General features: G+C 38.7%; 1 protein-coding gene across 1 annotated transcript; it reads left to right on the plus strand.

The window, feature by feature from the left end:
* Positions 1-502: 502 nt before the first annotated feature.
* LOC140151189 (echinoidin-like) lies at positions 503-6,216 on the plus strand. Its single transcript, XM_072173441.1, has 3 exons — positions 503-594; positions 2,271-2,363; positions 4,962-6,216. The coding sequence occupies exons 2-3, from the start codon at positions 2,294-2,296 to the stop codon at positions 5,465-5,467; spliced, it is 576 nt and encodes a 191-aa protein (XP_072029542.1). The 5' UTR covers positions 503-594; positions 2,271-2,293; the 3' UTR covers positions 5,468-6,216.
* The last annotated feature ends 17,461 nt before the right edge of the window (positions 6,217-23,677 follow it).

Here is a 23,677-nt window from a genome sequence, read left to right on the forward strand (position 1 = left end):
TGTTATTAAAACGTTTTTATACCCTTTATATCACCCGCCATTTAAATGTTTTCTTAAAAACATTTGTGTTTCCTGTGCAGTAAATTATCAACAAATGTTATTTAATGTTATGAAAACGTTTTATACCATTAATGTACCCTTGATATAACCCGACATTTAAACGTTTTCTGACAACCTTTTATAACCTTTTGGGAATGATGTCGAAAACGTTTTGTGTTTGCTGGGCATCTCCGAATTCCGAGGGAGCATACCCACCAAAACTTGATGATGCGCCCCCACCCCCGAGTAAGGGGTAGTAAACAAAAGCCATGACCCCGACTATATAGCCCCCTTGATATTTAATGGTGCGTCCCTTAATAATAGGAGATCCTGTATTTGTGGAAATACACGTCAATGTTCGCACTGAGAAAATTCTGCTTAAATTGATGTCGACGATAAAAAATCTTATGAGGGTGTTTGGTATAAAAGTTGTAGCCAAGCAATATTGGGTGACATAGCCTGGTAGACTGCCACTGAAATCAACAGACAGAACAAGCTTTCGAAGAAGAAATCAGGGGATTATTGTGTTGGTGCTGGAAAACAAACTTGAACAAGGTAAAGAAATTCGTATTTAATTGTTGGTCACGCACTAGTTAAATAAAATGCATGTGTATAAAAACTTAATAGAAGGTTGCCTCAGTATTGCCAGTGATATTTGTTCCAAATCAAAATCGGGAAAAATTCGTTTTATTGTCACTGATTGTAAAAATAATGCATGTGATGTGTACATTGTTACCAAAACCCTATTTCTTTTTGAACCAGACGTATACATTAAAATCACTCATAGACCTACCATGTACCCCGTAGGTTTTCCACACATAGTTTTTGACATGCTTTTTTCAGATCTAAAACATCAGTTTCGACGCTCAAATTTCATGATTCCTCGCACATGTATTAAATAATTGATTTCGTCATTGGCGATTGGTCATACATTCTCGAATTTTGTGCAATCGTTATCATTTTTCGTCAATTGCAATTCATTTTCATCTCAAGTCTATTCCAACTGTGTTATCGGTCAAATAATTTCTTCTCATGCAATTTCATAAAGATTTATTCCCGTTCGTAGCCTTCAACCCTCGCGAAATCTCTATTGGTTTGTACAGGGCCATTCGGTTCCAGTCAATTTGCTCAGCACAGAAAATACCAAATTTGCCTCATTCTTCTGTAATTATTGGAAGTTGATTTCCCTGATAAAAAATCGAACTTTTTGAATTGTCTCATCAAATGATATTTATTTTATGGCATGTTTTGTGATTTCCACCATTGAGTACAACAAGGATTTAATCAGATATTTTCTATCTTCTCGAATAATGGAGCTATGGCCCGTTCTTTATTAGGTAAATTTCAGCATTTTCAGCCTGAAATGAGCTAAAATCGCCTTAAATACATTCCGGTTCATTACCATGGCAACGGGTAACATATGAGCGAGCAAAGTGGATTTTTACAATCTACACCCAAAGCCCTTTTGACCGACACGATAATTCTTTTTTGACCTTTGCCAACTATGTATGATATTTAGCTGGGGTGACTCATAAGTAAACACACGCGTTTTCTTATGACGGATGAAAACCCTTGGGAGGTTGGTAAACCCCGTTCGTAATTATAGGGTTAAAGTAAAAAGTGAACTAGGGTTTGTGCTATTAGCCTCTATTATGCCTAGCTAGTAACATTTTCTGTTGTTTTACAGATTGGAAAAATATTAAAAATATATGTCACGTGTTTGTTGTTGCTTCCCGTTGATGTAAATTATTAAGCTACTAAATATTTTTTTCCAATCAAATTGGTGCAAGGATATGGTCAATAATTGTGCAAACAAGTCGTAAAACCACTATTTTGTAGTAGTAGTATAGTAGTGCATAAAAATCACACTATAACAAACTTGATACGCGTAAAAACGGCAAAAGAAGGCACAGTTCGTTTTGGGTCATAACTTTTGAACCCGAGCGATTAGAGACCAAAACTTAAATGCAAGTTCTTGTAGCCTATACATTACTTATTGCAACTTCTGAAAAAAGGGGGGGGGGGGGGTTAGGCTTATAAACAGTGTAACATATTGGAGGGTAATATTCGCCAAAGGGTACATTCTATTTTCGCTCTATCATATGGAGCCATATATTTCGCGATTGGGTACATTCGTTCTTCTGATGATCGTATATAGGGCTACATATTTTGGAGCTTATTCACTTATGAGTAAATTTTAACTCACCTAAATTGTAACTTTTTCTATCCAGGTTCTGCAATCTTCAACACTGCAATGTTCCTCCTAGCTGTACTACTCGTGAACACCTTGTTCCTCAGTGGCACCTTCGCTGATCATGGTACCGGTAAGTTACCTTTCCACAAATTATAGGATGACTCCGGCAATCACAACATTATGTCTTATATGTTAGAAAATTATTTATCAAGCACGAATCACGTGGTTTTGTTTGAAACAAACTCATACTGACCTTACCGTAAAAGAGAATTAGTACAGCCGTCTCTCAACACACGATATTCAAAATTCTCGGGCGCCGAAATTGTCCAGTGCAATGATGTCCCAGTAATACAATGAAGGCTGCCAACAATTGAGCACAGATAACCATGACGCCATTGCACTAGACAATTTCGGCGGGGGAATTTTAAATATTGCGTGTTGAGAGCCGGCTGTTTTTATTCGTTTTTATGATTAATATGAGGTTGTTTTAAATATTTTAACCAAATGTTTCGTGCGTGATAATTATTTGTCTAACATACAAGGCATAATGTTGTGATTGCCGGATACATCCTTTAAGTCCAGCATTGATGTGCATGTGACCATTCGACATTGCCGTTATGAACTCTCACTCTTACGGAGTGGTTTTCATTGCACCACTAAGGTAACGGGTTCGAACCCCGGTTGTTCCTATTCGGTTCAACGTATTTGGTTTCCAGTTCATACTCGCTCTCTCAAGTTTATCAGGCTATTGTAGCTGGTACTGTAGGTGTTTGTTGGTAGCCCCAAGGTTCCCAAGTGCATGGTGGTGTGGAAGTGTTGTGACTGATTTAAGTCCATTAATGACATCAAGCTAGCTAGTAGAGAGATTGCGAAATTTACATGAAACGTGACACGGGAACGCGAACGGCAAGCTACATTAGTCGAAAATCGGTTATTATGCCCTCTAGAGGGTGAAATCTATTGTGAATTGGTCAATCGTGGAATTACCGTAAGGCGATTACGTTGCGGTTGGTTGCAAAAAATGACGTTCCAAAATGACAAAAAAACGCATTATAAAATGCAGAAAAATGTTATGTTTATCATGTTATGAAACGAATCAAAGTATCCTAATAGAACAAGTAGAGTCCGACATGTAAAAAAATCCATTTTGGGGGTTAAAATTTGATCTCGTATAGACAAGAAGAAGTGAAAAATTTCGATTTTTTTTTTTTCGACGCGAATTCGAACGGGCAGATTGCCTATTCATTTGTGTGTGGAAAATGCCGTCCAAAAATCAGCTTGCGAAGAGGCGTTTTAGGCAAGATTGTGTCGTGAATTGTCTGTTTGGGACGGGGAGCAGAAGTTCGTGCAACGCTATTTTTCGCCTTGTTTCTTCGATGTGCATTAAACAGCTGTCAAAGTGTTTTGTGTATGGATACTATTCAGCAAACTCCAAAATGTTTTTAAAACATGATAATGCATGTGTTTTTGGTTTTAGTTAAAACGTTTTGATAACATATCGATGTATGTTTATAATTATAAAAATCATGAAAACTCGTTTTATACTGAAAACATAATACAACAACATTTTAAGCCAAAATTCGAAATGCTATAGTAAAATATCATTTGGCAAACATATTTAAGTATCTATTGTGTGAGAACGTTTATCAGCAAGTTTAGAACAAAGGGTTTTTTGAATGTTATTAAAACTTTTAATGCCCTTGACCCTCACATAACCTTTAACCCGACATTTAACGTTTTCTGTAATATATTTGTGTTTGCTGGGTAGTAATCGAACTAGGCATATTAAACTAGGCTATTTTCATTTTGCTTTAGAAAGTAAACAGGGTATTATTTATATGATAATGGAGTTTGTTTCTTGTTATTCGAATAATATACACCAAGACTTCCTAGGCATTCAACACCAAACTCTGTTTAGATTATTTAGACAAATAGCATACACGCGTATACTCATTTTCCAATAGCCCGCAAAACTCAAATATTGCTAATCTGGACTGAATGCTTAGAGCATTATAGATACAGCCAGTCGTATTTGCATATCAATACCGAGGAAAGTAGTTCGATGAAAGAAGATAATCTTCTCTGGTTCGATGCACCCAAGGTGAATCAATGGGTGCTTCCTATTACCTTTAGATTATTTATCTCAGCATAGCGCCATCATGATTGCAATTGCGTTTACACGTAGTCTTGGTTCAGACTCTATGCGGCTATCACGAACATACTAGGAACGACGAGCGTTAGGACCGACACAAACTGGCTGTGTAGGAGGCTAGTTTGGATGTGAACGGGACTATGAGGTTCTACCACAAAATGCAGAAATCCGTAACCCGTATGGCGTTTGCAGTGAACGCCTCTCCGCAATCTCTCTAGTGTCAGACATTTTTCGCAAAGCGTAACATAATTATAATGCTGAGAAAATTTGCACACCGTAGAAAAGAATCAGCAAGAAAAATGTTATTTCTAAAATGTATACAAAACAACTTTTGCTTCCTATATATGCATACACAAGAAGCGTTATCAGTATCCACTTTTGAACTGACTTTGGAATTTGATCTGGCGTAAATGTATTTGATTATGAATTACTTTTCTCGCTGCCTTTAAATTCATATAAAAATGATAAAAGGGGATATTGAATGTATGTAATACTAGTTTCTCTTGCTTTCCATTTAGCCTGATCCTATCTTTAATATCCGAACTCTCACATGATGTTTTTATCTTCCACTTCCAGGTCAATGTCATCGACAATGCCCACCATTTTGGACCCGTTTCCAAGACAACTGTTACCGATTTTTCGGTTCTGTGAAGAATTGGGCAAATGCTGAGGCACACTGCAATGAATTCTTCACGGACACGGCTCAAGGACATTTAGTATCCATCCATAGTAAAACAGAGTCTGATTTCGTCTATAAACTCTGGCATGACTCCCTGCTAGTGTCATCTCAATTGCTGTGCACTTTTTCAGGAAATACGGGCGCATCTCCATTGGTTACCATCCATCTGGGATTGACTGACGCGGCTGTGGAAGGTGTTTTTGTGTGGACTGATGGTAGTCCCACTGATTACAACGAATGGGGCCTTAACCAACCTGATAATGTCGCTGCTGGTGTGGGAGAAGATTGTACCAAATGGATAGATGAATCGGTGAACGTATCGTTCAAACCGTGGAATGACTTACGATGTGACTCTGTAGTTCTTTCCCCTTATGTTTGCATGCTTAAGTTGGATGATAACTGAGCATCGTCATGTACATGAACGTGCCAATTACAATTTTTAAAAAGCCTTAATGTACGATTTCCGTCAAATTTTAATTTTGTTAATCTTTATTTAAAATGTTGAAATAATATTAGTAATAACTGCCAGGAAGGGTTGCTGTCCATTTTAAGCTGATATAACAAGATAAAGTGAAAGAAACCCCACTGGTTATTTTGGCCATTTAACATGCAGTTCTATGGGAGGACATAAAGTCTATCTAAGAAATATTAGGCCTAAAAAATAAATACATAATTTGAGCTTAGAATTTCATCTGAGACTAGCATATAAACCGTGTTAGTCCACAAACTCATGTATCTGATTTCCCTGTATATTGCAATGCTATAGTTTCAGTTGGATGAAATATTACAAAGCAAACACATAGTAACAATTACTGTGTGGGCTTTGTTCCCAAAAAGAGAACAATAGCGTGCATATTGTTATGCAGCATTGTTATGGTAAGTGATAGTACAACTCATTGTTGCTAATGTCAAACTTGTCAAAGTGATTGTGATTGTATGATGAGAGCACGATAAAGTGTCCGCTTCATTTACCTACGTCATCAGTCAAACGGGGGGGAGAACACGTACGCTTCAAACGGGGGAAGAACACGTACGAGGCTGAACTTTACCCACACAATTTCTCCTTTTTCAGGCGAAATACGCACAAAAAAATTGCAACAAGTGTCAACTTGTAATGTAATAATTATTCTCTTCGAATAGAGATAAACTTGTTTTTGCCCTTTAAGTTCAACTGACCTAACTGTTCCTAATATGATTAAAAACGGCATTTGATATAAAAATATTCCAAACTTTTGTCTATGACTGTAATATGCACATTTTCCATCGGAGATGATGTTCTCAAATCCCTGAAAGATGTCCCAGAGAAATTCCTTGGGTGCAACATTACTTTTCTCTGGCAAGTCTGAGGACATTACTAAAATAATAAGATGAAAGTTAGACAGCATGATCACTAACATCTCATCAGGCATGTTCAGGGATGAATTTAAACTGCGGGTCTACACCCAGTATGCCATCCCTTCGATCAGGTATAATTATGTTAACGGTTCGTGAAATAACTGACTCCCAGCTTGATAAACTTGACCACATGCACATTAACGCCGTTAAAGCTTTCTTCTGTCTACTACTTAACGGGACCCTACTCCTGCGATTATCCATAGCCCAGATGGCTTAGGATTTTCGGGTATTTCTGAGCTCTATCTCGAATCCCATACTCTTGCGTAAGCCCATTGTATGGTGAAAGCCGATGACCGTGTTGTACAAGCCCTCAAGTCCAAGCTGAACAGAGAGTCTAAATGGAAACGTAAGAAAAATAAGTTTGGCTCCGTCCGTCATGTCCGTTGGCACGAAAATTACGAGATAGCGACAAAGCAGGCTCCATCTCCAGATAAATGGACTTCCATTAAACAACCTAATAATAATAATAATAATAATAATAAAATGCATTTATAAAGCGCATCAAACTAAAAGGTCACTATGCGCTGAACAACTTAATTACACTTAACTTACACTACAAAATGCATGAAAGAGCAAAATATATAACAGCAAACAAAATAAACGATAATGATTTTAAAACCAACTGCCTCAGGAAACAAGCAAATGACACAAGAGGAATGAAACAGTGGATTAAAAGCATTAACAGCATGGCAAGATTTAAAAAACAGCAAAAATAATTTAAAAACAGCAATTTTTGATTTAAAATTGGTAAGCAATATATACAACCAATATAATAATATACACAATTAAATCAAGTTCAAAAACAGGAGCTGCAACAGACAAGCGGAAGACATCGGCAAGAGTTGTTATTAAGTGTCATACACAGATTTAAAAAGGTGAGTCTTCATGCGCGATTTGAGTTGTGCTGTAGTGGCAGAGTTTCGGACGGAATCCGGGAGGAATTCCAGAACTTGGGCGCTACAACCGAGAAGCACCTTCCGTATGTTACAGTCTTGCTGGGAATTTCAGACAGCAGATTGCGTGACGCAGATCTCAAGGTCCTTGATGGAATGTAGCGCGACACAAGATTAGAGAGATATGCGGGAGCTTCACCGTTGAGTATCTTGAATGTCAACAGAAGAATTTTATAAACAATCCTTTCTCTTACTGGAAGCCAGTGGAGTTTGTACAAGACAGGGGTTATATGGTCTGATTTCCTGGTGAGGGTTACTACACGGGCAGCCATGTTTTGGACACGCTGTAGTTTGGAGATATCCTTATCGGGTAGACCAACAAGAATACTATTACAGTTGTCTAACCTGGAAGTGACGAACGCATGCACTAATTTCTCTGTATTGTCCGAATCTAGGTAACGCCGAAGTTTGCCGATCCTGTGAATTGCATATGATGCACGGCGACAAATGTCATTTACGTGGCTGACCATTTTGAGATTTTCGTCGAACAACACGCCTAAGTCGCGAACTTCCGGAGATGAAGCAATAGTTGCATTGCCGATGGTAATGGAGATATCCTCAGGCACAGATCTTGCATAGCGTGATTTGACATGCAGAAGTTCTGTTTTAGAGTCATTCATCATGAGCTTGTTCTCAGTCAGCCATGAGTGGATGTCACGTATACAGTCCTCTAGCTTCGATAACATGCTAGTGCGATCACTGGGCTTGATTAGCACATACAACTGCGTGTCATCGGCGTATGACATGCTGCAAAGATTATGGCCATTAATAATGTCTTCAATTGGAGCAGAGTATGCAATAAACATCTCGGGGCCAACGACAGAGCCTTGCGGCATGCCCCAATCGATGGTCATAGGATCAGATTGTTCGCCGTCGATAAGCACAGATTGCTGTCTATTGTCCAGATAGGAAGCAAACCATTTATGAACAGGACCTTTGACACCATATCTCTCATGTAGTCGACGCAGCAAGATGTTGTGATCGACAGTGTCGAAAGCCGCGGACATATCCAATAAGACTAATACAGCCTCACCGTGGGTATCAACAGCTTGGAGCAAGTCATTGTTAACTCTGACAAGGGCAGTTTCAACGCTGTGATACTTTCGATATGCCGATTGATTTTTGGTGTACAAGTTATTGTTCATCATGTATGACTGGAATTGAGAAATAGCAGCACGTTCGACGATCTTTCCCAGAAAAGGCAAATTTGAGACAGGTCGAAAGTTTTTCATTTCTTCAACATCAAGACCTGCTTTCTTAAGCAATGGCGTGACAAGGGCTCGTTTTAGGCAATCTGGGAAAACCCCTGACTGCAGCGATTCGTTGACAATGGTGGTAATATGAGGAAGCAATTCAGCAAGAACATCCTTGGTAAGGCACGCTGGTAACGGATCTAGAGAGCATGTCTTAATCTGCGAACACTTGATGATCTTTAGTACTTCCTCACATTTAAGCGGTTGGAAATCGCTCAAATAGCTCTCACAATGACGCTTATCGCTGATATTGACTGAAATTGTAGATGGAGTAGCCACGTCCAGTGCAAAACGGATTTTTTGATCTTTTCATCAAAAACTTGCAGAATGTATTGGCAAGATCCTTCTTAGAAGTATGCGATGGAAGGGCATTAGATGGTTTGTAAACCGACAATCTGTTCACCAGACGAAACATTTCTTTGGTGTCACAACCAGATATTTGATCACAATAGTAATCCCGTTTGGCACTGTGGAGGTCATTCTTATATTGGCGACACTTTTCGCGATGGATTTCTTTGTCAACAGTCAATCGCGATTTCAGCCACTTGCGTTCCGCTTGTCTTTTCTCTGTCTTAGCCCTACGTAGAGACTCAGTGTACCACGGTGCCTTTGGTCTTAGAGACACTTCACGCTTTTTTTTCAGGAGCATGAGCATCAATTAGTGCACGAAGCGTAGAGTCGTAAGATAAAACCATGGCATTCACGTCACTTGATTGATCTAAATCCAAGCAGTCGGAAACTTCTTTACGGAGAGTTTCCATGTTGATTTCACGAAGTTTCCGGGAGTTGATAACACGTTTAGATGTTTCAGGTCGCGAAATCATGACATCAGATATCACCGCAGCGTGGTCAGATGGAAGTCCCCACTGAACATACGTATTGAATACATAATCATAGTGAAGGTCACGGGTAATCAGAAGATCGAGCATGTGTCCTTTGATGTGTGTTGGTTCTGTAACATGCTGAGTCAAACCGCGGACTGTAAGATGTCATTCATTGTTCTGGTCCCAAGATCATCTGGGACATCCATATGAATGTTGAAATCGCCTGTGATTATCAGATGTTCGGAGGCACCAGCAGTAGATTCAAGTAGACAAGAAAAGTCACTGAAAAACTGCTTTGTAAGATTGGCTGATCCAGAACGATATATAACAATCAAGTTAACGACATCTTTTAGGCCGTTAGATATGGATAACTCAAGGCATTCAAACGAACTGTACTTGTGTGGTGTAATTTTGACGCCATACCCTTTGCGTAAGATGACACATATACCGCCACCGCTCTTTCCAGATCTGGGCAAATAGTGGATTTGATGGTCAGGAAGAGTATTTGTAATATCAGCAAGAAATGTATGATCACGCTCATCACCCTTCCACCATGCTTCAGTTATGGCAAGGATGTCCAACTTAAGATAAAATCACACAAACCTGTCAACAACCTGGTCACTGATAATCGTCTCAACTTCTGGCGAAAGTACATAAAACCTCTTGTAATTACAATTATATAAAGGAACACATTTATGACCCAGGTGCTTGTATAATAGAAATTTCGATCACACGTGTATATCACAATGCATATGTAAACTTTCTTTATCTGTGTCAACAATAGAATATTGATCACCAACGGAGTAATGGAGCTTTATGAAAAAAAAAATTTATAATATAGCGTGTTGACACTGTGCTATGTACATGCGCAGATCCCTAGTCAGCCTATATATACAATCTCAGCCAGGATCAGCTCCAAGGTTTGGTACGGGAGGACCTGTACATGTGAATTTTAAGCTAGCTCAAGTTTTCCACAAGAATAAAAGTATGACCATGGGCTCGAACTCCACCGTCACACATCAGAGAGTCTATAGCGCCTTACCTACCGATTAAGCTGATGGACTGCTATCAATTATTCCTATGATTATTGTCAAATGTGTGTTTACTAAGCACTTTACTATAGTACAAAAATCTCGTCCGGAATGACACTTTCTCTGTGGGTGTAACGGTGGTCACATGTGAGAGTGTTTGTTGTTGTTGTTTTTTGTTTTGTTTTTTTTTCATAAATATACCTTAACATAAAGGTGTCGAGCTCATTTTTAGAGTCATGATCAACAACAAGTCTACAACACGCTATTGCTAATTTGCAAGTGACAAGATGGATATAACATCAAAGTATTAAAGCATCATGCATTGATCTGAAGGAGTAAAACAGGAACCATTATGAAGATTATTACATACGCACGATGCTAATACAGGATATGCTGCTCAAAAATAATGCAAGATCGGAAAACTTCCTCTTGTCAGTTACTACATCCGGGGCCTACTTCAGGCTGGTCATCGACAGAAAACGCTTTGAAATGTGGCACTGCTATCTCTGAAGAATTGGTAATCATCGTACTAGTCATAAGTGCACGTTTGAGATTATTAAAGATAAGAATGTGTTAAAGTTGAAAGACACATCCATATTGTTTTTAGACCTCTGATTATTAGATTATTTGACTGAAATTGTTTACATTTGCGTGTCTATTCGGCTGCGGGAAAGAGTGTCTTCTTGTGCTAATGTTCCTAAACGGGGTTCAGTGATTTCTTTGTGATGACTAAAATCATTCTCTTGATGTTTCTCAGATGACATGGAGCAGCCAAATACCTGCAAGAATGCCTTTCGATACCGCGGATTTGTAGAGCCATATATCAGAGGATTTAGAGCAAAATTCGTCGGGGAACATGTCCGCGAAAGCCATCCAAGCAAGAAAAACGTCTTTTGCGAAACGATCCAAACTCCAATGTATTCATATATCAGAAGAACAGCATTCCAAATTTGGTATGGCCCCAGCAAAAGGAAAAACGCGACACCATTTATAATGAGCATTCGTGTGATATCTTTACTTACTTGATGCGTCGAGTAAGATTGAGGCAAGTTGGTGTCACTTGCTCTTTTACGCAGTTTCTTGATGATAGCAAAGTATATTATGACGTTAATAAGAAACACAATTACAAATTGCGCTGTGTCATAGAATACCAATAAATGAAAACACCAAGAGCATGACAGTGTACACGTTTGGAATACCAACCAGGTGTCGTCAGGAGTGGATGCATCTGGATTTTTAGCGCAGATAGTAATTACATCATATGGTACAAGTCCAGTAACTGCAAGGAGGAAACCTACTATCCAACAGGCTAACGAGATATCTCTTGCCCGGGATCTTCTCCTGAACACCCTGTGCTGAATTGGTCTGCAAATAGCGAAGTACCTCTCTACTGTGACGATACATATAAAGTTCACACCTACAAAGTACGTAAAATACATGATGAATTCAACTGCCGTGCATCCAAACCGTGTACCTGGGGAAAACTCATACTCAGGAGAGAGTATGTAAGCGCGAAAAAAACGCGAACTCAAAACCGTCAAAGTGCACATATCGGATATGGACAACTGCACCAAGTACAGATTTGTAATCGTGCGCATCGAAGGAGACCGATAAACTACAAAGAGAAATAACATATTTATAATTAGACCGCATATTCCGAGTGTAGGTAGTATAATTGAAACAAAAGCACGAGCTTCAGGTGTGAATTTGATGCTACGTAAATCGGATTCCGTGTAGTAAGTAACTGCCGATGTGTTTAAGGAACAATTTGCAGCCATTATAATAACTCGCGTAATCCTTTTCACTGTCTAGTTGTCAGTTCATTATGACGAAATAATTATTGTAACGTTTATATATAAATGGGCTGGGAATGTGAGTTGCTTTTGGCGTTGCGCAGTACAAAATAATAATATAAGCTATAGTCGAAAATGAAAAACGCTGTTGCGAAGCTCTAACGATTAAATAGACAATTATCGGCAAATCCGAATAATAATTACTTATTGTGCAGTGACGCCAATCTTTTTTCTGCATTTATTTCTCACTGACAAGTTAGTATTGACAAGATTGTATTCATTTGAATAAAACTCACGGTTTCACTCCGGTACTGTCTGTAATTTTTACCTAATGTATGATTTAATAGCCAACGGGTCATTTGTAGATTGCAAGTCGAAGATGTTTACAAAGAACGATTTTTCAAATAACAGTATATTGAATTGACAGCTTTTAGTAAGGAGTGTGATAATTCCAACTTTTTGTGAATTGCTGCTGAAAATATAGTTATGACGTCATTGCCCGGCAGTATGCGCACGCATTATGGTACTTTCCATTGTTCTTTGCCCTGCAGTGTGCGTGCGCATCGTAGTCTGCTCAGGGCATGTGTATTTTAAATCTCCCACCACATTTCATATAGTACAAGAAAGCCATTGAACAGTGAAGCGGTTCGTTCGGGCATATCGACAGACCAATCCCTCGCCTTTGTTGATAAACAATGATGTAAAGTGGTCTATACTAAACAAGAATATGATCATTAAATATATTGCGCCAATAAAGTATCCTTACACTTGGAAAAATAATCACAATTTCCAAACTGAACACTATTGGGGTAAATTTGTTTTTTTAATAGATGCACTATCAAATCCTGCAGATTATGACACCGCATTGAATCCAATGTGACTTCAAGAAGTAAAGTTACAAGCATTTGATTAGACGAAGGTCCAGTTTCAAAAGTGACAAACTGGCCTATTCAAAACTCCACAGACCACAAATCTGGTTTGAGAGTGGTGAATGGCTAATTTATGCGTTTGGCTTTAATTTTTTTTAAAGGAACAAACGAAAATGAAACAAAAGAACTGACAAATAAAATGAAAGTTATGAAAAGTACAGAGAAGTAAAAACTGAAATAAAAACGCTTCATTGAAGAAACTGCTTTGTCTCTTTATTGCGCTTGTTGGGAACTTTTTGCGCCTTGTATAGGCCAGTTTGTCAGTTTTAAAACTGGACCTTTGTCTATTCAATTGCTTGTAACTTTAGTTCTTGAGGTCACATTGGATTTAATGTGGTGTCATAATGTGCAGTATTGTTCAGTTATGAAATTGTGATTATTTTTCCAAGTGTAAGGATACTTTATTGGCGCAGTATATAAATTTAAGTAGATTAACCCCCCTGTAAATGCCCCCTGAAGATTCGGTAACAAGGTTGCACATTGCTTAATGTAGTAGGTTGTTATAGAAACTGAAAGAAATTGTGTGATACTTAAATAATTATTTTGTATTGTAAATGCTGAGTTTGATCAAATGTATTGACAATAACGTAAATAGCTTATCATCTGGAGAATAAATATCACTTTTGAGAATACAATGCTTCATTGAAGTCAGTTAGTCCAGTTGCAGTCTGCCTTAGACATCACATTAGAGGTTCAGGTTTTCGGCATTATATTTCACAGGCAGTTTTCTATGATCCTTCAATAGCCTGCAAACATCACTTGATTTAAGAAGTGTCCCTTGCATATCTTACCTCAAGATACAGCTGCAAGGTTTTGGATCGGTTCCTTATCAAGCTTCTCTGGATCCATGGAAGATAGGCCTACGTCATGTTCAGTTGTAAAAATGTCTCCCAATTGCTTCTGAAACCAGGAGCAAGGCATGATCGAGCATCTATATCTTTGTGGCTTCCTATGAGAAGGATTCTGCTACTTTAAATACAATATCACAAATGTCATTATCATACATGTACATTATTTGCTGGCATCTGTCCATTGACACAAATAGTCTGTTGGCTTGTGCAAAGAAAGCAAATATTTGGGTAGATTCTTGGCAACCATGTTTAAACACATCTAGAAACATCACTGATTAAGAAAAAAAGTGGATGCCAGTTTTTCCATCAACATTTAGAGCCGCCATTTTGAATTTCAAAATGGCCGCCAATTTTTTGGCGAAAATTACCAATTAACCATAACTATTCATTCAAATGTCATACAATGTTGACTATATTCAATCTAAATTCATATAAATGGGTCAACGGTTCATTTGAAACAAAACAAGACCCATAGAAATACTCTACATTAGCAAAAATCCAAGATGGCCGCCATATTTTAGGCTTTTTTACGTAAAACGCCATAACTTTCGACCCAACGGACATAATAACATATGGAAATGACTAACCATATGTTTTGGCATATGGGGATTACTGACAAGGCATCCGCATCATCTGAGGTGTGTAGGAGCGAGTTATAAGCTGACCACAAATGCACTTGTTGCATTTCAATGCGTTGATTGGATACCAATCCTTCAGGTTCTTGGGTGGTTTCTGCAAATTCATCTGTGCGTGAATCGGATAAATCTGGAACTTCAGATTCAACGCCAGGCAAGTTGATGTTTGTTGACGAATTCCTCTATTACAGTAACCCAGCAAACACAAAAACGTTTTAAAAACGTTTTAAATAAGTTATATTTTGGCTTTTGGTTTAGGTAAAAACGTTTTAATAACATTAAAATGTCGGGTTATATAAAGGTCATGCTAACGTTTTAAAACGTTTTGTATGAAAACACACTATAACAATATTTTTAAATGTTTTCAAAAAATGTTATTGTAAACTATTTTTACAAACATTTTTGCCAAATATTGTGTCAATACTTAATAACATTATGCTAAAAAATGTTTGAACCCAGCAAACACAGAAATGTTCTTAAAATGTTTTTTTCAAAACCTTTTAATAACATTTAAATGTCGGATTATATAAAGGTCATGAAAACGTTTTTAAAACGTTATTGAAAATATTTTGGGCAAACAGTTTTCGCAAAATATTTTTCAACCCCAAAATAACATTCTGTTTAGAATGTTTAGTATCAAGTTTTCAAGAATGTTTTTGGTATTTTATTAAAACGTTTTTATACCCTTTATATAACCCGACATTTAAACGTTTTCTGTAAAACATTTTTGTTTGCTGAGCAGTAGATTATCAAATCAGGTTATGAAAACGTTTTATACTCTTAATATACCCTTTATATAACCCGATATTTAAACGTTTTCTGACAACCTTTTATAACCTTTTGCGAATGATGTCGAAAACGTTTTGTGTTTGCTGGGGAGCTATCAACCAATCAAGGTCATTGACTTGTGAAGCATCATACATCTCATCATATACGCCCATCTTGTAGCTGGCATACTGTAGACTACTACCGAATGGCCCACGTTAGTTACTGCCTTGGATCAGCTGACTAAATTGAACGCAGTTGTGTCTGGAGCAAACAGTACTATCGTTGTGACTTTAGACATGGATTTATACAATTTCAAGAACAAGTGGGTGTTCAGCCCAGGAGCATTCCACACAGTGATCTGTGCACTTAGGTGCTTGGGACGGACAACTTAAGGTAGCGGTCTTGACGATGCATGGCAAGAAGCAGATCTGTACAGTAGCATGACTTTATTTACCTAGCTGGGGGGTTTTCAACCCCCCGAGCTAGGTACTGTTTTGCTATCCGATTCTTCTTTCTTCTTCTTCTTCTTCTTCTTCTGGCAACAAACTTCAAAATGCTTCTCCTCCTACATATTACACCCTACAATTACGTAATTTGCACATATGTATCGGCTATATCCAGTGCCCATAGGGTGCAAACAGAATTGGGATCAAAGGTCATTAAAGGGGCATTTTCGGTATATAACCAAATACCTTCAAAATGCTTCTTCTGCCACATATTACATAGCACAATGACGTCACTTACACATGTACATCGGCTTTACCCAGTGCCCATACCTTGCACTCAGAATTGGGGTCAAAGGTCATTAAGGGGGTAAAATCTTACAATTGCCTTAGCTCAACATCTGTGTGGGTCTCAAAATCAGTGACAACAAATCTCATGATCAGGGGAGCATTTTACAGGGGTCAGGTCAAAGGTCATGCAGAGGTCAAATTTTCGAAATGCATTTTCTGGACATCTGTAAGGGATACGGGGCTCAAACTCTTGTGACAAGAAACTTACTGACTAGGGGAACACTTTGGAACGCTGTGCAGGGGTTAGGTCAAAGGTTATCTGGGTCAAATCTTAGAATTAAATTTTCTGGGCATCTGTAAGGAGTATGGGACTCAAACTCGGTGACAACAAATCTCATGAACAGGGGAACAGTTGCGGGGGTCAGGTCAAAGGTCATGCAGATGTCAAATTTTGAAATGCATTTTCTTGGACATCTGTAAGGATACAGGGCTCAAACTCTTGTGACAAGAAACTTACTGACCAGGGGAACACTTTGGAACGCTTTGCAGGGATCAGGTCAAAGGTTAGCTGGGTCAAATCTTAGAATTTAATTTTCTGGGCGTCTGTAAGGAGTATGGGACTCAAACTCGGTGACGCCAAACCTCATGACTAGGGGAACATTTTTGGAACATTGTGTAGGGGTCAGATACCTCTAAAACACCAACATGCCCCAGCTAGGTTTGTGGTCTATGACCACCATTTGCCACTAGTTTACATTTATTTCTTTGTAAATCATTTGTTTATATGTTTTATTGTATCGAGGGCCCCTGTGGAAAGCAGTGCTTGCACTGATCAGGGTTTACCCTCGTTAAAGATGTCATAAAATAAAATAAAATAAATGACTGTATCACAGATTTTAACTAGTGGCAAATGGTGGTCATAGACCACAAACCTAGCTGGGGCATGTTGGTGTTGTGGAGGTATCTGACCCCTACAAATGTTCCAAAAATGCTCCCTGGTCATGGGGTTTGTTTTCACCGAGTTTGAGTCCTGTACTCCTAACAGATGTCCAAAAATTCAATTCTAAGATTTGACCCCAGATGACCTTTTGACCTGACCTATGCATGATGTTCCATAATGTTCCCCTGGTCTTGAGGTTTGTTGTCACCATGTTTGAGCCCCGTACCTCTAACAGATATCCAGAAAATGAAATTCTACGATTTGACCCCAGATGACCTTTGACATGACCCTTGCACAGTGTTCCAAAATGTTCCCCAGGTCAGTAAGTTTGTTGTTGTGGAGTTTGAGCCCCGTACCCCTAACAGATGTCCAGAAAATGCATTTAGAAAATTTGACCTCTACATGACCTTTGACCTGACCCCTGCAAAATGTTCCCCTGGTCATGAGATTTGTTGTCACTGAGTTTGAGCCCCATACCCCTTGCAGATATCCAGAAAATGAAGTTATAAAGATTTGATCTCAGATAACCTTTGACCTGACCCCTGCAAAGTGTTCCAACATGTTCCCCTGGTCATTAAGTTTGTTGTCACCAAGTTTGAGCCCCGTACCCCTTACAGATGTCCAGGAAATGCGTTTCTAAAATTTGACCTCTGCATGACCTTTGACCTGACCCCCCGCAAAATGTTCCCCTGGTCATGAGATTTATTGTATCGAGTTTGAGCCCCATACTCCTTACAGATGTCCAGATAATGCAATTGTAAGATTTTACCCCTTAATGACCTTTGACCCCAATTCTGTGTGCAAGGTATGGGCACTGGGTAAAGCCGATGCACATGTGTAAGTGACGTCATTGTGCTATGTAATATGTGGCAGAAGAAGCATTTTGAAGATATTTGGTTATATACCGAAAATGCCCCTTTAATGACCTTTGATCCCAATTCTGTTTGCACCATATGGGCACTGGATATAGGCGGTACATATGTGCAAGTTACGTAATTGTAGGGGTGTAACATGTAGGAGGAGAAGCATTTCGAAGTTTGTTGCCAGAAGAAGAAGAAAGAAAGAAAGAACTAGTGGCAAATGGTGGTCATAGACCACAAACCTAGCTGGGGCATGTTGGTGTTTTGGAGGTATCTGACCCCTGCAAATTGTTCCAAAAATGTTCCCCTGGTCATGAGGCTTGTTGTCACTGAGTTTGAGTCCCGTACTCCTTACAGATGTCCAGAAAATGAAATTCTAAGATTTTTTACCCCAGATAACCTTGGACCTGACCCCTGCAGTGTTCCAAAGTGTTCCCCTGGTCAGTAAGTTTGTTGTCACAGAGTTTGAGCCCCGTATCCCTTACAGATGTCCAGAAAATGCATTTTGAAAATTGACCTCTGCATGACCTTTGACCTGACCCCTGCAAAATGTTCCCCTGGTCATGAGATTTGTTGTCACTGAGTTTGAGCCCAATACCCCTTACAGATATCCAGAAAATGAAATTCTAAGATTTTTACCCCCAGGTAACCTTTGACCTGACCCCTGCAGTGTTCCAAAGTGTTCCCCTGGTCAGTAAGTTTGTTGTCACGGAGTTTGAGCCCCGTATCCTTACAGATGTCCAGAAAATGCATTTCGAAAATTTGACCTCTGCATGACCTTTGACCTGACCCCTGCAAAATGTTTCCCTGGTCATGAGATTTGTTGTCACTGACTTTGAGCCCCATACCCCTTACAGATATCCAGAAAATGAACTTATAAGATTTGACCCCCATTAACCTTTGACCTGATCCCTGTAAAGTGTTCCAAAATGTTCCCCTGATCATTAAATTTGTTGTCACCAAGTGTGAGCCCTGTACCCCTTACAGTTGTCCAAGAAATGCATTTCTAAAATTTGACCTCTGCATGACCTTTGACCTGACCCCTGCAAAATGTTTCCCTGGTCATAAGATTTGTTGTAACCGAGTTTGAGCCACATACCCCTTACAGATGTCCAGATGATGCAGTTGTAAGATTTTACCCCCTTAATGACCTTTGACCCCAATTCTGTGTGCAAGTTATAGGCGTGTGGTATAGCCGGGGCATATATGCAAATGACGTCATTGTGCTATATAATATGTGGCAGAAGAAGCAATTTAAAGGTATTTGGTTAAATACCAGAAATGCCCCCTTAATGACCTTTGGTCCCAATTCTGTTTGCACCCTATGGGCACTGGGTATAGCCGATGCTTATGTGCAAGTGACATCATTGTAGGATGTTATATGTAGGAGAAGAAGCATTTTTAGCTGAAATCACATTTTTGGCCTACTTGACACCTCTGTGACCTTTGACAACTTAAGTGTCATGTGACATGTATGGTCATGGTCAATGATGGTTGCGACCAAGTTAGGTCAAAATTGGTCAAAGCATGTCTGAGCTAGAGCAAAAAATGCCAGAAAATTGCCAGAAAGAAAGAAAGACTAGTGGCAAATGGTGGTCATAGACCACAAACCTAGCCGGGGGCGTGTTGGTATTTTGGAGCTATACGCCCCAATGTCAGGGATTACTTCCGCAAGGTACAACCCGGTCGGAGTAACTTTAATTATTTGACCTGACCTTTGACCACGGTTGTTTGATGGGATCATTTATTAGTTTTTAAACAAAACGTCATGTATAACCAAATTTTAGGCTTAAACAGCTAAAAGTGATATCATGCTAATGTATACAGATGCTTTTGAGCCATTCCCAACTTTAATTTCCCCTCTTTTGGCAGTATTAATCTCCTAACCCTTGCAAAATATAAAGAAATATGATTTAGGATAAATAGCGCCATCTATAGTTTGCATTTAGTTAATAATGAAGCCAATTCTATATAGGCCTACATCAAACAACCGTGTGACTTTGGATGACCATTATGGTCTCATACTCCCCCAAGCGTCAGGGATCGTTGTCTGCAAGTTACGCCCAGTTGGAGCAACTTTAAATTTCTCCTGACCTTTGACCTTGGATGATCTTTACAGTTTTATACTCCCCAAGTGTCAGGGAACCTTGTCTGGGAGTTACAGCCTGGTTGGAGCAACTTTAAATTTGTTCTGACCTTTGACCTCTGATGACATTTGCGGTTCCATACTCACCAAGGGTCAGGGATCATTTTCCACCAGTTAGTCCAATCGGAACAATTTTAAATTTGACCTCCAATGACCTTTGTGGTTTCATACTCCCGAAGTGCCAGGATTGTTTTCCCCAAATTACAGCACAGTTGGAGTAACTTACAATTTGATCTGACCTTTGACCTTGAATGACCTTTGCGGTTTCATATTTCCCAAGTGTCAAGGATCATTTTCACTGAGTTACAGCCCAATCGGAGAAACTTTGAATTTGACCTGATCTTTGACATCAGATGACCTTTGCAGTTTCATACTCCCCATATGTCAGGGATCATTTTCCACAAGTTACAGCCCAGTCCGAGCAACTTTAAATTTGACCTGACCTTCGACCTCGGATGACCTTTTGTGACATAGAGAGATATATGCGCTATTTCAAAACAAAGAATGTGTTGACACTATTAAAAAATACATTAGCACTATTAATGACCACTACACTAGAAGTTTGCAAAATTTGATGTTAATTTGATCTCATGAAAAATCTAACTACTTCCAGTATATAATTGGACATAGTGTTCAAATGAAAAGTAATAAAAACAAAATAACATTACAGACTGACTTCGATTATTTTAACAAAACTAAAGAAACTGTAATATGGTTTTGATTTAGAATTTGGTTTATTGAAACTCAATATTATGTTTCAAAGAAACAAGGAAACAAGTGTATAATTGCAAACAAGAAATCAACTATGAATGAAACTATAAGCAACATTTAGGCTACCAATATTGCCTTTACAAATAAACTGGAAAATTAAAGAATATACATGTGAAATATATGAAATTCAAGTTATGTTTAATACTCAAAATTGAGTATTTGATTGAAACGTATATGCTTATTTCATTGTAAGACAGAATAGCTTAAGGGTGAAGAAAGTAATTCTGAAACCATGTCGCTTTACGTATATAAAGGCATGAGATGACATGCATAAAAACAGAGACAATTATGTATCTGATTTGAACGAGATACCTTTACTTTAAGCTCAAGTTACTCTCTAAATGTACACCGAGTGGAAAGAGTGGAAAATGAGTGAAATGGAGGACAACCCCTTGAGTGGAAAAATTCACTCTAAAAGGATTGAAAAAGTAGTCTATAATATGCTCTCAAAATTGTGAATATTGCCTAAAGAAAATGTACTTTATTTAATTTTAGAGTGTTTTCCACTCACATGCTCAAAAATGGGTTGTCCTTATTCAACTCCTTGAAAGAGTGGAAATTCACTCTTTTTTACATTTAGAGAGTAAGAACCGGGAGTAAGAACTGCTGACTTTAATACCATTACCTGAACTATTATGTGTATGCTGCTTTTAAAATATGACTGCTTAATTACTTCATGTCCTCGGAATCTCAGCAAGCAGAACCATAGCACAACATGAACTATATATATTCCAGTGATATTACATACTATATCTTACACTCAAGTCGAAAATCCTGCCATACAATAACTGTTACAATCACTTTGTACACCAAGGGCAAAGGTTACTATGAACATTTCTTCCTTGTTAAGGCAACACAGATGAATTATAACTTTTCCAATATATAATAATTGTGTTTGAAATAAGAGCCGACTATCACTACACTTCACCAGGGACCATATCCAACTTCCTTAAAGATTTCAGTGAGAACTACAGCTAAAGCTGATTTGTAAATTTTAGGAAGAAGATGCTGAACATTGCTTCCAGCACCCTAAGTTCCAGGGTAGAAGAACTTTCATCTTTTCCAGAACTTTGTACCAGTGGAAAATGATGAGTTGAACAAAAACAAGACAACTCTAAAGGTCCGTTCATACTACCACCGCATTTGCACTTACTAGTATATTGATATGTTCATCAATAATATATTGACATTGATATAATGTTATTATGCATGTTTAATCTTTCAAAGAATTGAGATCTATACTATGTCACAGACATGCCTTATGGAAACAATGTTCCATTCTTACAGGAGGGGACATGTGAAGTGTCATGTTTCATTTCCCCCCGAGTTACAGCCCCATTGGAGCAACCTTGAATTTGACCTGACCTTTTACCTCAGATGACCTTCATGGCTTCATACTACCCAGCTGGATCATCACCCCCCCTCCACCACCACCACCACCAGTTAAGGACTTTATTTTTCCGTATTCATATTATAATGGGAAACAGATCATTATATCTTTTTGGCCAAAGAAACATATAAATATATCGATGTGGCCAAAAAATGTACTGCCTGTGTATCCAGAAATGAATTATTACCCACTCGCCGACACCCAATCCAATCATGTTCAGACAGGATAGAATCCTTGAGAATTGTGATTCCTTATTCCTATGTCCACACTACTACATGTAGAAATCCTCAAATTTTGCCCCAGTCAGCTTTGGAATTGCAAAGAGAAGCTAAATATGCCCAGACATGCACAAACTCAACATTCATCACAAGTTTACCCCAACTGGGCACTCTACTCAAGGTAAATAGGCCTGCCCATTTGCTCGAGTTGAATACTATACCCCATGTCTGAACACACCTTAAATTGCACTTTGTGGCTGTGATTACCCAAGTATACAGGTGTCAGGGATGATCTCCAGCAATAGCCAGCTGTGCTTCATATCTACAAGGTGTCCTGAGGTGTCTAAATGTTAGCAAAAATGGCTTAATTACTTCAAATATGCACTTTAACGAGTGGCTATTAAAAAATTAACATTTCTCCCCAAACACTGGTCAATGGGCCATGCATCAGTGCAAATGGCATCAACGTACTATGCTGCATGTAGCAGATATAAATTTTGAAGCTCTTTTAGACTTGTACCGGAAATGACCCCTTAATGAACTTTAACCCCAATTCTGTGTGCAACCTTTAGACACTGGGTATAGCCGATGCTATATGTGGAAGTAATATATTGTACTATGTAATTTGTGGCACAAGAAGCATTTTACAGGTATTTTGTTTTATACCGGTAACGCCCCCTTAATGACCTTTGACCCCAATTTTGTGTGCAACCTATAAACAGTGGATATAGCAGATGCTTATGTGCAAGTGACGTCATTGTAGGATGTTGCATGTAGGAGGAAAAGCACTTTTAGCTCAAATCACATTTATGGCCTATTTGACCCCTCTGTAACCTTTAACCCATTCAAAGTCACGTGACATGTATGGTCGTGGTCAATGATGGTTTTGACCAAGTTAGGTCAAAATCGGTCGAAGCATGTCTGAGCTGGAGCAAAAAATGTGTATTTTGTTGCCAGAATTTGGTGACCGATTAGGAAAACAAACCCTAGCCGGGAGAGACCCGGCTAGGTAAAGAAAGAACGGGTAGTAAAACAGTGCCTAGCTCGGGGGGTTGTAAACCCCCCAGCTAGGTAAAGAAAGAAAGAAAGAAGAATCGGAGAGCATTATAGTACCTAGCTGGG

This window comes from Amphiura filiformis, chromosome 4 (assembly GCF_039555335.1).
Source record: "Amphiura filiformis chromosome 4, Afil_fr2py, whole genome shotgun sequence".
Lineage (NCBI taxonomy): Eukaryota > Metazoa > Echinodermata > Ophiuroidea > Amphilepidida > Amphiuridae > Amphiura > Amphiura filiformis.